Source organism: Budorcas taxicolor, chromosome X (assembly GCF_023091745.1).
Source record: "Budorcas taxicolor isolate Tak-1 chromosome X, Takin1.1, whole genome shotgun sequence".
NCBI classification, from domain to species: Eukaryota; Metazoa; Chordata; class Mammalia; order Artiodactyla; family Bovidae; genus Budorcas; species Budorcas taxicolor.
Window position 1 is genome coordinate 107,593,045 of NC_068935.1, and position 13,547 is coordinate 107,606,591.

The 13,547-nt window shown below is 37.3% G+C and overlaps 1 protein-coding gene across 1 annotated transcript in view; it reads right to left on the reverse strand.

Annotated features, from left to right (window-relative positions):
* The window catches only part of CFAP47 (cilia and flagella associated protein 47), a 502,957-nt gene that overhangs the window by 197,473 nt on the left and 291,937 nt on the right, over positions 1 to 13,547 (reverse strand). Inside the window, exon 45 of the mRNA XM_052662737.1 lies at positions 11,093 to 11,221. Coding sequence (XP_052518697.1) covers positions 11,093 to 11,221 — 129 coding nt within the window. The remainder of the gene's footprint in view (positions 1 to 11,092; positions 11,222 to 13,547) is intronic.

Sequence of the window (13,547 nt, forward strand, 5' to 3'; positions counted from 1 at the left end):
GAAAGAATAGATACACAAAGTTAAACAGAGGTAGATAAAGAAGATTTATATACATTAAAGATTAACTGCAAGGGGAAAAGAATAGTGGGAAAAGCAAACAAAGGAATAAATATAGAAAAAATAATAATAGGTTTAAAAAGTTAAAAAGAGAGAGAGAGAAATAAAAGGAAAACTGCACAGACCTGCAAAAGCCCAACATAGAGGCAGAGTTTGTAACAGCAATAAAAAATGTGACTGAGGAAAAAAAAAAAGCTCAAAATCTTCATTAGATTTCATAGTGCCAATAAAATCGACAACTACAATGGGGGTCGAGGGGGGAATCCAAAAAAATCTACAGAGCAAGTCAAAACATAAGAATAATAAATGTTTTTCTTGAGTCACTGCTCTCAAAGTCCTTTCCCTTACTGGGAGTCACAGTCCACCTCACCTTCCTAGGATACCCTCCAACACTGTGCTTCCTCTGTAGAGGAAGCTCAGATTCTAATCTAGTCCTACTCCTATGTGTTCTTGCCTCCAATGTCCATAGCTATCCGGACTAGTGTGTTTTCTTTTGTGGGAGTTCTCAATGATCTTCTATATATTCCATAGACACAGTCTGCCTAGTTGATCATGTGGATTGAATCTGTAGCCTGTACAGCTGGTGGGAAGGTTTTGGGTCTTCTTCCTTATCCACACTGCTCCTAGATTTCAACTGTGATTTTATTTCCACCACTGTATGTGGGTTGTCCACTGGGGTTTGCTCCTGAGGCTGCCCTGGAGGACTTGGGTTTGCCCCTGTGAGGGCCAGGTGTGGAGGTGGTGCAGTTGCTTGGGCCACAGGGGTTCTGGCACCACCAGGTACTCAAGGGAGTTGGCGGCTAGGGCAGCAGGAAATATAGTGCTCTAGAAGGATTGGTCAACCAGTATTGGCCAATACACTGCAGTATTCTTGCCTGGAGAATCTTCCTTCAGGGGGGTCGCAAAGAGTAGAACTCAACTGAAGCAACCCTTCATGCATAGACGCAAGACTTTTTTTGCCTGTGGCAACTCTACCCCAGTGAGGTTGGGCATGAAGGTGGCATAGCTGCTTGGCTTGCGGGGACCCTGGTGGCGCCACGTGTGCAGGGACATGGACTGCCTCTGCCGCAGAAGTTATGGCCCTATCAGAGTCTTTTTTTCAGTTTCTTATAGCTGGTGATCAGAAGGCCTCTTTGGCCAGTCTTTCTCTATAGTTCTGCCCGTTCGGGCATTTAGAAGGTTCCCTTGCCTGGGGTCCTTCTCTGTTGTTCAGTGTGTCAGGCACATAGAGGGCCGCCCCCGCCCCCCCGACCCCCCCACCCCGCTCCCCCGGCTGGGGTCCTACTCTGTAGATCAGTGCATCAGGCATTTAAAGGAGCACCCTGGGTAGGGTCCTGCTCTGTAGTTCAGTGCATGAGGCATTTGATGGGCCAGCCTCCCTATTGTTCAGCTGTGGATGCTGGCCCTGTGGGGAGAGAGAGGCTATGGTGATGGCTCCACGGACTATGCATGACTCAGCAGTATCACCTTGCTTCCATGGCTGCCCAGCTTTCCTCCACTGTTCCCACCATGACCTCCTCCCTCACATCCCCTCCATCCATCTCTCCACAGTCAATAGAACCCCTTGCCCTGGGATCGCTCCACACTCCCCAAACTCCAGCTCCCAGCCACTGCGCCTTCCAGGGGCCCCTCATCCCTATCCAGGGTATGTATGGCTTCAGCAAGGACTGTCTGATTCTCGTTTCATATCAGCTGTTTCACTTTCAGCCTTAAATGTTTCTCCTCTGATTCAGACAATAGCCCCAATGTGGGGCTCGGACCCCTGCTTCAGTTCTCCCACCCGATGAGGGGAGATCCAGTCCTACTAACACTCTTGCTTTTCCCCCAAGTTCCTTCATCCTACTGAGTTTTGTGGTTATATATATTCTTTTCCTCTGGTCAGGTACTCCTGTCGGCTCTCAACTAGTGTTCTGCATGCACTTCTGTCTGAAGGTGTATTCCTGATGTATCCGTGGATAGAGATGTACTCCACATCTACCTACTCCTCCGCCATCTTGTTCTTCCCTGAAATTTATTTTTTATTCTATCTGAAATATATTTGTGGTTATTTGATATAATGCAGGGATATATGGTTTATTTTTCAAAGTATATTTAATAAATTTCAAGAAGGATTTTAGGCCCATTTTTATTGCAACAATGTTATAGTTTTTCTCATGCTGAAGGATAATTTAGGCATTATAATAATGCACTTAATTTTTGTAAAAATGGGTAGAACTACATAGTATAGTGTTAGTTATTACTAGGAAATGTTTCCTATATGTTTACAATCACTTTATATGATCACTGTCATGGAAGTATTTAGCGGATGCTTGTCAACTGCTGCTGCTGCTGCTGCTGCTGCTGCGTCACTTCAGTCGTGTCTGACTCTGTGTGATCCCATAGATGGCAGTCCACCAGGCTCCCCCGTCCCTGGGATTCTCCAGGCAAGAACACTGGAGTGGGTTGCCATTTCCTTCTCTAATGCATGAAAGTGAAAAGTGAAAGTGAAGTTGCTCAGTCATGTCTGACTCTTTGCGACCCCATGGTCTGCAGTCTACCAGGCTCCTCCATCCATGGGATTTGCCAGGGAAGAGTACTGGAGTGGGGTGCCATTGCTTTCTCCGTGCTTGTCAACTACTTGACTGCTAATGGGTAAATATTATAAAATTAGGAAAACTGGAATTAGATGGGGGAAGGAAAGAAGTAAAACAGTGTTCCTACAATATGCACTTCCAACATGTCTGCCATGTACCCCTTGGGAAAGAAGAAGAAATTGGGTCAATACAAAGTGCTAGAAACTGAAGTGATCACCTTTAGGAATGAGGGTTGTGTTCTGTTTAAGTCAATCAGCAAAACCAGTCGAGAGCACTTTGTTTGAGTGCCCTTGCACATAGTTTTTACGGGTGGCACAAAACATATAGGACCTTCATCATTGTGGAGGCAACTTAAATAAGTGCTCCTGGATCCACTGGTGTCTTCCCGCTTGTTGTCACTGTTTAGTTGCTAAGTCATGTCTGATTCTCTGGCAACATCATGGACTTAGCCCACCAGGCTCCTCCATCCATTGGATTTCCCAGGCAAGAATACTGGGGAGGGGGGGAATTGTCATTTCCTTCTCCAGGAGATCTTCCTGACCCAGCAATCGAACTTGCATCTCCTTCACTGGCAAGTAAATTCTTTACCACTGAGCCACCAGGGAAGCCCCTTCCTTATGTCTATTTATGATCCATTTTTATTCTTTGTGTTCATAAATTTCAATATCCACAGAACCACAAGTAGATGAGATTTTAAGTCAATATCTACAACAAAGGAAAAGTCCAGGTGTTTTGCAGCCTGAGGTTTTCACAATTCAGGGGGGGTTTCTTCAAGAGAAATAATGCAAAATTACAAAGATGAAAGTAGGTACAGGGTCTGGGAGGGTGAAAAAGTAAAGACTCATAAAGTTTACGCTCTTTTAGTGTCAGAGTAAGTCTGACCATCTAACATCACTAAATGTTTCAGTAATATTTTATGGTCAGATTTAATAATTTGTATGCCTAGAGGTGAAGTGCTTTAAGGGTGATGGGCTTAGAATATTATATTACTAATAGCCAGTATTTATCAGGTATATCATAAAACATATAAATTCTTAACATATGTTATTTCATTAAATTTGAACCAAAGAGAGAAGAGAGACATGTGATTATATCTCCATTTGTGAAGTGATGATGAACACCTGCATGTTAAGTGGGAGTAAAGAAAAAGAAATAACAGAAACTTTAGGACTACAAGATGAATTTAATATATGGGCTCAGAAGAAAGAAGCTTCAAGTAGTGTGCCCAGATTTCTAATATAAGAAACACATCAAGTCCCACCATCTGACACGAAAAAGATTATATAATGAGGAAAAATAAATGGAGAATAATAATGCACTCATTTTGAATTTGGGGGATATACCTCTAGATTTATCTATCTATCTACTTGGATATATATTTGCATATATATCTAGGTATGCATGTCTAGTCTGCCTCTGAATATATAAGTTGAACAATACTATAAAGCAATTATCCTTCAATTTAAAATAAATTAAAAATGGAAAAAATATGTAAGTTGAAAACGGAAAAGGGTAGGAATAGATAAATATTGGTGACGTTAATGGTAATTATAACCATTGGTGTATATGAAATCCCCTAGGGGAGGGGTAAAAAGTAGTAATAGCTCCATTAGGGTAAGAAGAGTCTTGAAGAGTCCCATATTGATGAGGTAAACAGAAGAATCTACAGACACTAAGAAGAAATCTTGTCAAGGGGATGGAGAAGAAATGCAAGAAACAAGGATAAAATCTTGATCTCAAGTGTCTAGAATTCTAAGAGCAGATGCTTAATCATCCAGGTTAAACGCTATAGATATCCTGTAAGATGTAGACTGAGAATGGTCCACTGAAAGCAACCAGCTGTTTTGCTCCAGTGGTAGCACAAGCCAGATTTGAGAAGTTGAGAATGTTACACACGAAAAGAAATTGCAAATGCATATCCCTCTACTGGGAAGTATGTTTACCAAGGGAAAGGCATGCATTTCTTTAGGTTTTGAAGTTTGAGAACACTTGAGAGACAAAAGCGAAGGAACTACTACTCTCAGAGAAGACAGAGCTATGATAAATGATGGAGAAGAAAGAGCCCAAGAACAGGTTCTGTGATAATAGATACCCGTAGCAAGGTTGATAGAATAGATTCCTATTGTTCAGAGGCTGGGGTGAAAACAGTAAGAGGGTTAAGGAAGAGTAAGTAGCTCCTACTCCTCCACGAGAGAGGAGATGCAGTCATCTGTCCAGTGGAGGCTGGAGATGGGGAAAAGACTGGAGTGAAGAGGGTGTTTATAAAGACTAATAACAGTGTGTTAAGGTTGCTGTGAGAAATGCAAGAGTACAGAGATTAGCAAATAAAAGAATTAATGCCTAAAAAGGCTCTGAGACATAAATATATACCAGTAGGATTAAATGAGAAAATGTATACAAACCAATCCTCACAATGCTTTACATATTGTCAGTTCTCACTAAACATTTAGATCTACCCCAGTCCACTATCATAAAGGAGTCACAGGATCTCTGAGATCTGTGAAATGGGACAAGTGATGTTTCTTTTCAAGGGGAAATTACTGTCATATATGCATATCTATTACATCCATAGAGATTGATGCACCTACTATATGCACACACACTTTCCTACAGCTTCATTTCTTTGTGATGAAAGTATTACAATGTTAAATGGTAGAGTGGAAAAACAATTCTCTAAATGATGGGGCTGAAATAATATGGATTTAAGTAGATTATTTTTTAATAATTTTGGTGATAGCTATGTAATCAGAACTGTGGAATTTTCATTACAAATTTCAAAAAGGTAAAGACTGATAGACAACATTAATATGAGAGGGTAGAAGGCAGACATTTTTAATACATCAAAAGTAAAACTTCAAGAGATTACTTTCACCCCTTTCCTGAAATTAGGAGGAACACTAGGCTATTTCCACTCTTCACATTAACGCTTCTCATTAATTTCTTTCTCTAATCCATCCACAAAAAACTTTTGTTTTTGAATTTATTTATTCCTAGGAATTCTCTGGTGTGTTCTCTTCAAATTCAAATGAAGAGAAATGGAAAAAAACAAAATAAAACAAAACAGAATTATCTGGTTTGTTCTATTCAAAAAATAAGTTTTCTAAACCCTTAAATCTAATATTCTTTGTTTCAAATTCCAATAGAAGCTTATTTATTAATGTAAAAATACATTCTTTTCCTTTTCATTAATCAAGTCCACTGCTTCAAAACAGAATGTACATTGTTAAGGGTATATATGCTACTTGACCTGCCACTATTCTGAGCTAGAATACTGTGTTTTTATAAACATATATTACTTAAATGTGTGCTGAAGGAAATGAAAACAGAAATTAGGGTTGAAAGCTTCCTCTAAAAACTCAATCACATAGACAAGTTATACATGAACCATCATTGGTTAATTACATTGTAAAAGTTTTATGCACAATTATTTAAAATTGTTTGCAGTTCTATTTTTTCTTAATTTTCACAATAATCTTCTTACTAAAATGGACAGTTAACAGTTTATATGAAAGATAAGTATTAGTCTTAGAAAAATATGTGAGTGAAAGACTTTTAAATATAAATCAGTCATACTTATTTATAATTAGATAGCATCTTAATATGCCAAAGTATTCATAAGACTATACTGTGAGTTTCATGCAAGTCTATACTATGTATCCTAGTTATCTGTTTTCTCAAAATGAATTCCTTTTTAAAATTTTAATTGTCTTCTATAATCAACTATATTAATTCTGGTTATATTTGTGAGCATACTCTATGTAAGTACTTCTCTATCAATACTTATCCCATTGTATTACAAGGGTTGCTCATCTGTTAGTTCTTCAAAGAGATGAAAATGGCAATTTTCATTATTTTGCCCAAAGAAATTCATGCTCAATAGTGTTGTTAAATAAATAGCTGAATAAATGAATGGGCTGGACAGACAATACTAGCTAAGTTCATAATGCACACAGCTTTATCCAGTTATCTCAAAAGGGAATAAAATGTTTACGAAAATAAATTCTTCACTTAAAAATGTAATAGCACATAGAAAAGCTGAATGTATTAAAGATTAAGAAAAAAGACAACAACTTAACATGAAAGGTCTCAAACTGAGAGCTGGCCAGTCAAGCTCACATTTCTTTGTCTAGCTCAGAATCTTATCTTTACTTTTGAAATTTAAGTATGTAAACAGGGCATCTATTCTTCAGTTTGTCATACGTCTCATCATCCCTACTGCCACAGACCAGACCCAATTCATAAATACTTGTTACCTGCCTGACCATTTGGCATTTGAAACTGGGATCTCAGATCTCCTAGGATGGCAGAGTGAACAGATTACTCTGTTCCTTGTCATTTGTAATCATCCTTTCAGATTTAGAAAAAATGTTAGAGTTAAAGCCATAGGAAAATAACAAATAAAAAGCCCAAGTAAAGAAATTATATTTCTATTATTATTCACCAACTTGGAAAAAAAGTGGGAAAAAATGTAAATTAATTTTGAATACCTTAGGCCAACAAAATTGAATCAAGAAGAATTAGATCATTTGAACAGACCAATCACTAAAAGTGAAAAAGAATTTGTAATTGAAAAACTCCCTACAAACCAAAGTCCATGACAAAATGGCTTCACAGGCAAATTCTACTAAACATACAAAGAAAAACTGATCCTTCTCAAACGCTTCCAAATAACTGAAGAGGAGGGAACACTCCCAAAAGCATTCTATGAAGCCACCATCACCCTGATACTAAAATCAGTCAAAGACACAGTCAAAAAAGAAAATCATAGGTCAATATCTTTCATGGATATAGATGTGAAAACTCTCAACAAAATATTAGCAAACCAAATCCAACAACACATTAAAAAGTATCATACTCCACGACCAAATGGTATGCATCCCAAGTACATAAGAATGGTTCAACATACACAAATTACAATGTAATATACCGCATCAAAAAAGAAAGAAGAAGAAAAAAAAAAACTAGACAAGTGATCATCTCAACTGGATAAAAAAAATTGACAAAATTCAATACCCATTCATGATAAAAAAAACTCTTACCAAAGTGGGTATAGAGGGAACATATATCATTATAATAAAGGCTATTTATAACAAACCCACAGCCAATATAATACTCAATGATGAAAAGATGAAAGTGTTCCTACTATACTCTGAAAGAAGACAAGCCTGCCCACTCTGACCACTTCTCTTCAAAATAGTATTGCAAGTCCTAGCCACAGCAATCAGAAAAGAAAAAAAAAAAAAAGAAATAAAAGGCATCCAAATTGGAGGTGAAAGGTAAAATCATCATTACATACAGATGATATGATACTAAATATAAAAAACCTGAAGACTCCACACCATAAACTGATAAACAAATTCAGCAAGGTAGCAGGATACAAAGATTAACATACAAAAATAGGTTGCATTTCTTTACCCCAACAATGAATTTCCAGAAATGCAATGTTTAAAAAAAAATACCTTTTAAAATCACACCACCAAAAATAAAATATTTGGGAATAAACCAGAGCAAGCAGGTGAAAGATTTATATTTTGAGAACTATAAAACATTAATAAAGGAAATGAAAATGACTCAAAAAAAAATGGGAAAATAACCCACACTCTTGGGTTGGAAGAATTAAATACTCTTTAAATGGCCATACTACCCAAAACAATAAACATTTAATGTGATCCCTGTCAACTTCTCATGACCCTTTCCACAAAACTAGAACACATCATCTTAAAATTCACATGGAACCACAAAAGACCCAGAATTGCCAAAGGAATCTTGAAGAAAAAGAACAAAGCAGGAGGCATAACCCTTTCAGACTTCAGACAAAGGTAGCATGATATGGGCACAAAAACAGATATGGGGTCAATGGAAGAGAATAGAGAGCCCAGAAATAAACCCACACACCTACATTCAATTAATTTCTGACAAAGTAGGCAAGAATATACAATAGGAAAAGACAGTCTCTTCAGCAAGTAGTGTTGGGAAAGCTGGACAGCTGCATGTAAATCAATGAGGTTAGAACACACCCTTTCTGTATACACAAAAATAAAGTCAAAATGGTTTAAAGATTTAAGTAGAAGAAATGACACAATCAAATTCCTAGAAAAGAACAGGTAAAATATTCTCTGACATAAACTGCTCCAGTTTGCCTACATCAGTCTCCCAAGACAACAGAAATAAAAAGAAAATTAAACACATGGGACCTAATCAAACTTACGAACTTTTGCACAGCAAAGAAACTATAAAATGAAACTATAAAATGAAAAGACAACAGACTGAAAGAAAGAATTTATAAATGATGTGACAGGCAAGGGCTTAATCTCCAAAATATATAAACAACAAACAACTCAGTAACAAAAAGAAACTAACAACCCAATTGAAAAATGGGCAAGAGATCTTAACAGACATTTCTCCAAAGAAGATGTACAGTCAATAGACACATGAAACGATGCTCAACATCACTAATTATTAGAGAAATGCAAATCAAAACTTCAATGAGGTACCACCTAAAACTGGTCGGAATGGCCACCATCAAAACATCTACAAACAGTAAATGCTGGATAGAGTGTGGAGGAAAGGAACTCTCCTACACTGCTGGTAGGAATGTAAGTTGGTATAGCCACTATGAAAAGCAGTGTGCAGGTTCTTCAAAAAAACTAAAATTAGAATTACCATATGATCCAGTGATCCTACTACTGGGCAAAATAATAATTCAAAAAGATACATGCCCTGCTATGTTCATAGTAGCATTGCTCACAATAGCCAAGACATGGGAACATCCTAAATGTCCATTGACAGAGGAATGTGATAAAGAAGATTTATATATATATATAATGAAATACTACTCAGCCATAAAAAATAATGACATAATGCCATTTGCAGCAACATGGATGCAACCAGAATTATTATTCTAAGTGAAGTCAGAAAGAGAAAGATGAATATCAAACCATATCACATATGTGTGTTAGTCACTCAGTCATATCCGACTCTTTGCAACCCAATGGACTGTAGCCTGCCAGTCTCCTCAGTCCATGGAATTCTCCATGCAAGAATACTGGAGTGGGTTGCCATTCCCTTCTCCAGGGGATTTTCCTAACCCAGCGATCAAAACCAGGTCTCATGCATTGCAGGCGAATTCCTTACCATCTGAGCCACCAGGGAAGCCCATGTCATGTATATGTGGAATACAAAATATGATACAAATGAACCTATCTATGAAACAGAAACAGAATCAGGAAATCAGGGACATTGAGAACAGACTGGTGGTTGCCAAGGTTGGGGGGAAGGAGTGAGAGGTTGGGGTTGGCAGATGTAACCCCCATTCTTTTATACATAGAATGGATAAACAACAAGATCCTACTATATAGCACAGGGAACTATATTCAGTATCCTACAATAAATCATAATGGAAAATAATGTATATATATGTATAATTTATTTTCTTTGCTGTATTGCTGTAATACAATATTGTAAATCAAAAATACATCAATTAAAATTTTTTTAAAAATTAAAAAATGAATACTTTAAATTATTCTATCACTGTGTTTACATCTTATCACTTGCATTTAATAATATAAATGTTTGTATTTTGTTAAATCTCACTTAGTCCTGTGTGAGTGCTAAGTCACTTATTCGAGTCTGACTCTTTGCAAGACCCTATGGACTATAGCCCGCCAGGCTCCTCTGTTCATGAAATTCTCCAGGCAAAAATACTGGAGTGGGTTGCTATGTCTTCCCTCTCAGGGGATCTTCCTGACCCAGGGATTGAACTCGAACCCAAGGCTCTTAAGTCTACTGCATTGGCAGGCAAATTCTTTACCACTAGTGCCACCTGGGAAGACCCAGGTATAGTCCTGCTTGATCACAAATACTCAGAATAAAGGAGACAAAAAATAGGTGCTCAACTAAAAAAGGACCTTATCCAGATGAAAGATAAATTACCCATAAATGGCACTTTTCTCCTCTGAAATGTTCTTGCTACCAATATCCTTCCTCTCCTTTAGAGCCAATCTAAGCCTCAACTCCAGTGCAATTTCTGTACCCAAGTTCACTGTGACAGCAAGAAATTACCTTCCTCAAAAAGAACTTATGGTCTTAATCAGACAACCACTCTTTAATAAAGACAGGCTGGCAAATTTCAGTAAATTTCAGTACCAGTATTTGGCACATGAATTCAGTACATAATTTAAATTACTGTGATGTAGTATATCAGTTATTTACAATGTAAAGTATCATTCAACAATTTGTATTTATATAGCTGCACCTTCTCTTCAATTACATTATGAAAAACCTATTAAGATAATCTTTTCTTTGTATTTTAAAATTCCACAATCGCACAGAGTCGGACACGACTGAAGTGACTTAGCAGCAGCAGCAGCAAGCCAGTGCTAGATATTTCAGTCTACACATTAACATTACTGGTTACCTGTTTTTTCCGCAGATTCATTTCCTTGATATTGAGCCAATTCAACTTGAGTTTCTGGAATCTGAGGAATGAAGACTGTCTTGGGGATATCAAAATGTTCCGGAAGGCTCAATTCTGCTTTGTATAAAATGGACTTTGGCTTCTTCAACTTTGAAACATTAAAGAGCATACACATCTGCAAATAAACAGAGAGTAAAATTAGACTGTAATTCTCTTTCCCATTGCCTCCAAAATGAGAAAACAGTGTTAGACTTAGACTCCAAATATGGGGAAAAAAATCCCTCAAGAGATTGAATTTGTTCATTTCTTTAGACATACTATTGTTTAATTGGCATGAGACAACAGTAACATGTTTCATAGACTCAAGAGAGTCACCCTTTATTGAGAGATATGTCCCCTGCTCTAATCTTTTCAGTGCTGAGGATTTCACTGTCTCAGGAAGAGATCAATCCATTAGTGAACAGTCCACTAGAGAAAGTACTTCCCTCCGTGAGTTGAACCTTGTGTTATTTAACATCTACCTGTCAGCTCTAGTTCTTATTAGCAGTACACTTAGTCCCCTCTCTTTTGCTAATGACAATTTGGAGGGAAAAAAATATATATATATGCTTATATAAAACTAGGTCCTACCCCTCCACAAACCTCCCAGTATCCCTTTCAAATAGATTTGATATCTTTAGTCCATTCAAATATTACTTATACAATGTGGGTTAGAACTTACCCCCATGAATATGCTCTTCTAGATACAATTTCCTTCAATATTGTCCTTACTGAAATGGGACAACAAAGAAAAACCCAGCTCCCCGAGTATGAACCAAGCAATATTTATTTTTATCTGGTCCCTCTACTGCTAAATACGTAGTACAGTCTAATGGTTAGACCAACTCTTCTTGAAGCCAGACTGTCTGCATTTATAACCTGACTCTAAGTAAGCTTGGCTAGGTTATTAATCAAAGCCATAAAGTGTTTATTTGTAAAACAGGGGCAATAATATTACATATTGCCTATCCCTGGTATATTTAAAGTATAAACAAATGCCAGGTCCTTGGAACATATTTTAAGTATTCAATAAATATTGCCTGTCATTATCATTGCCATTGTTGTCCTTGCCATCATCATGATTGTGATCATGCTACCACTACTCAACAAAAATTAGTTTTAGTCCCTCTGGCAGTTATCTCATTCACTGGGTTTGTTATCTATAAAATTCACAAATACTTTTTTCTCACAAAGCCACATTTTATACTTACTTTATTTTGACAATTAAAATAATGTATATGCAGAAAGGTTAATTAATTCATTTATATTTTTATTGTTTTGATTTGGCTTTTTTTTCTAGTTATTATGAACAAATTTTCTATTCATATCAGTAACTAGTTCTTTACCCCAAAGTATGCCATTTGCCTTCTATATCTGCAAGTCGTTCAAAATAATATGTACGGATACAGATTCTCTTCTTGATCAGACTCTAGTTAGGTTCCTCCAAGCCCTCTTCTCAATTAGGCCTCAACTTTAGCCTATAGAAAATGCAGATTCTGAGCATAAAAAATGATTTTGTCCACCCCTCTCCCTCATACACACACACAAAGAGACTAGAACAAGTGCTAACAACGTTTCTAACAGCTCCAGTCATATGCCAAGGATGACTCCAGTCCCCCTTAAAGTGCCTGTCTGGGAAAGTTCAGTGCTGCCATGCTGCCAGGATGATTTACTGTTTGTTCCAGCCAAAATCTGATATAGGCACATAGGCTCCCCCTTCACCTCAGAACACTTACTTTAAAAAGCTGGCAATTATAAATCCCTTCTTTAGAGATGTAAATCTACCACCCAGAACTGTCTTCTCCAGGACCTCAGAACCCTCTCTTTGAAATACAAAAATTCAAGGAGCTAATGCACCCAGCCAGGTGGGTACTTAGTTCTAACTTGAATCACTACCTATCTCTGGTCATAAAGATTCCAGAAGTTTGTTTCTCTTTATAAGCATCAATTAACAAGTCCAGATCACTGTGACCAGCTCCCTCCTGCTTCTTGTAAACTTCTGTATATCCCTGACACTCCTCAGGCTCCAGCACACTCTCTCTCCTGAGTTCAGTTCATGCTGGGTCCTTCTCCCTGATGCAACAGTTACTGAATAAATTCATCCTTGCTTTACCTAGTATCTGCCTTTGTTTCTCTTTGATAGTATCAACAGGTACTTACTTCGTGATTTGAAGATTCGAAGTGCACTTACATTTGACAAATACAAAAACCTTTTCTTTACCCTACTGAATCCTCACCAAAGGGATCTTTCAGATTTCCTTTTTAAAAATGTCAAATTTCAAAATTTCAATGAATTTCTTTGCCATTTATCCCAGACTACAAAGTATGAGTTTTAAAATGTGAAATTGAGGAAGGTAATAGAAAACATTAGGTAACTCCCTTGTCAGCTCTGAATCTTTCTAGTACCACTGAGTATATCATTAGAGTTGGTTTATTAATGGCCAGGAGGATATGAATCCAAT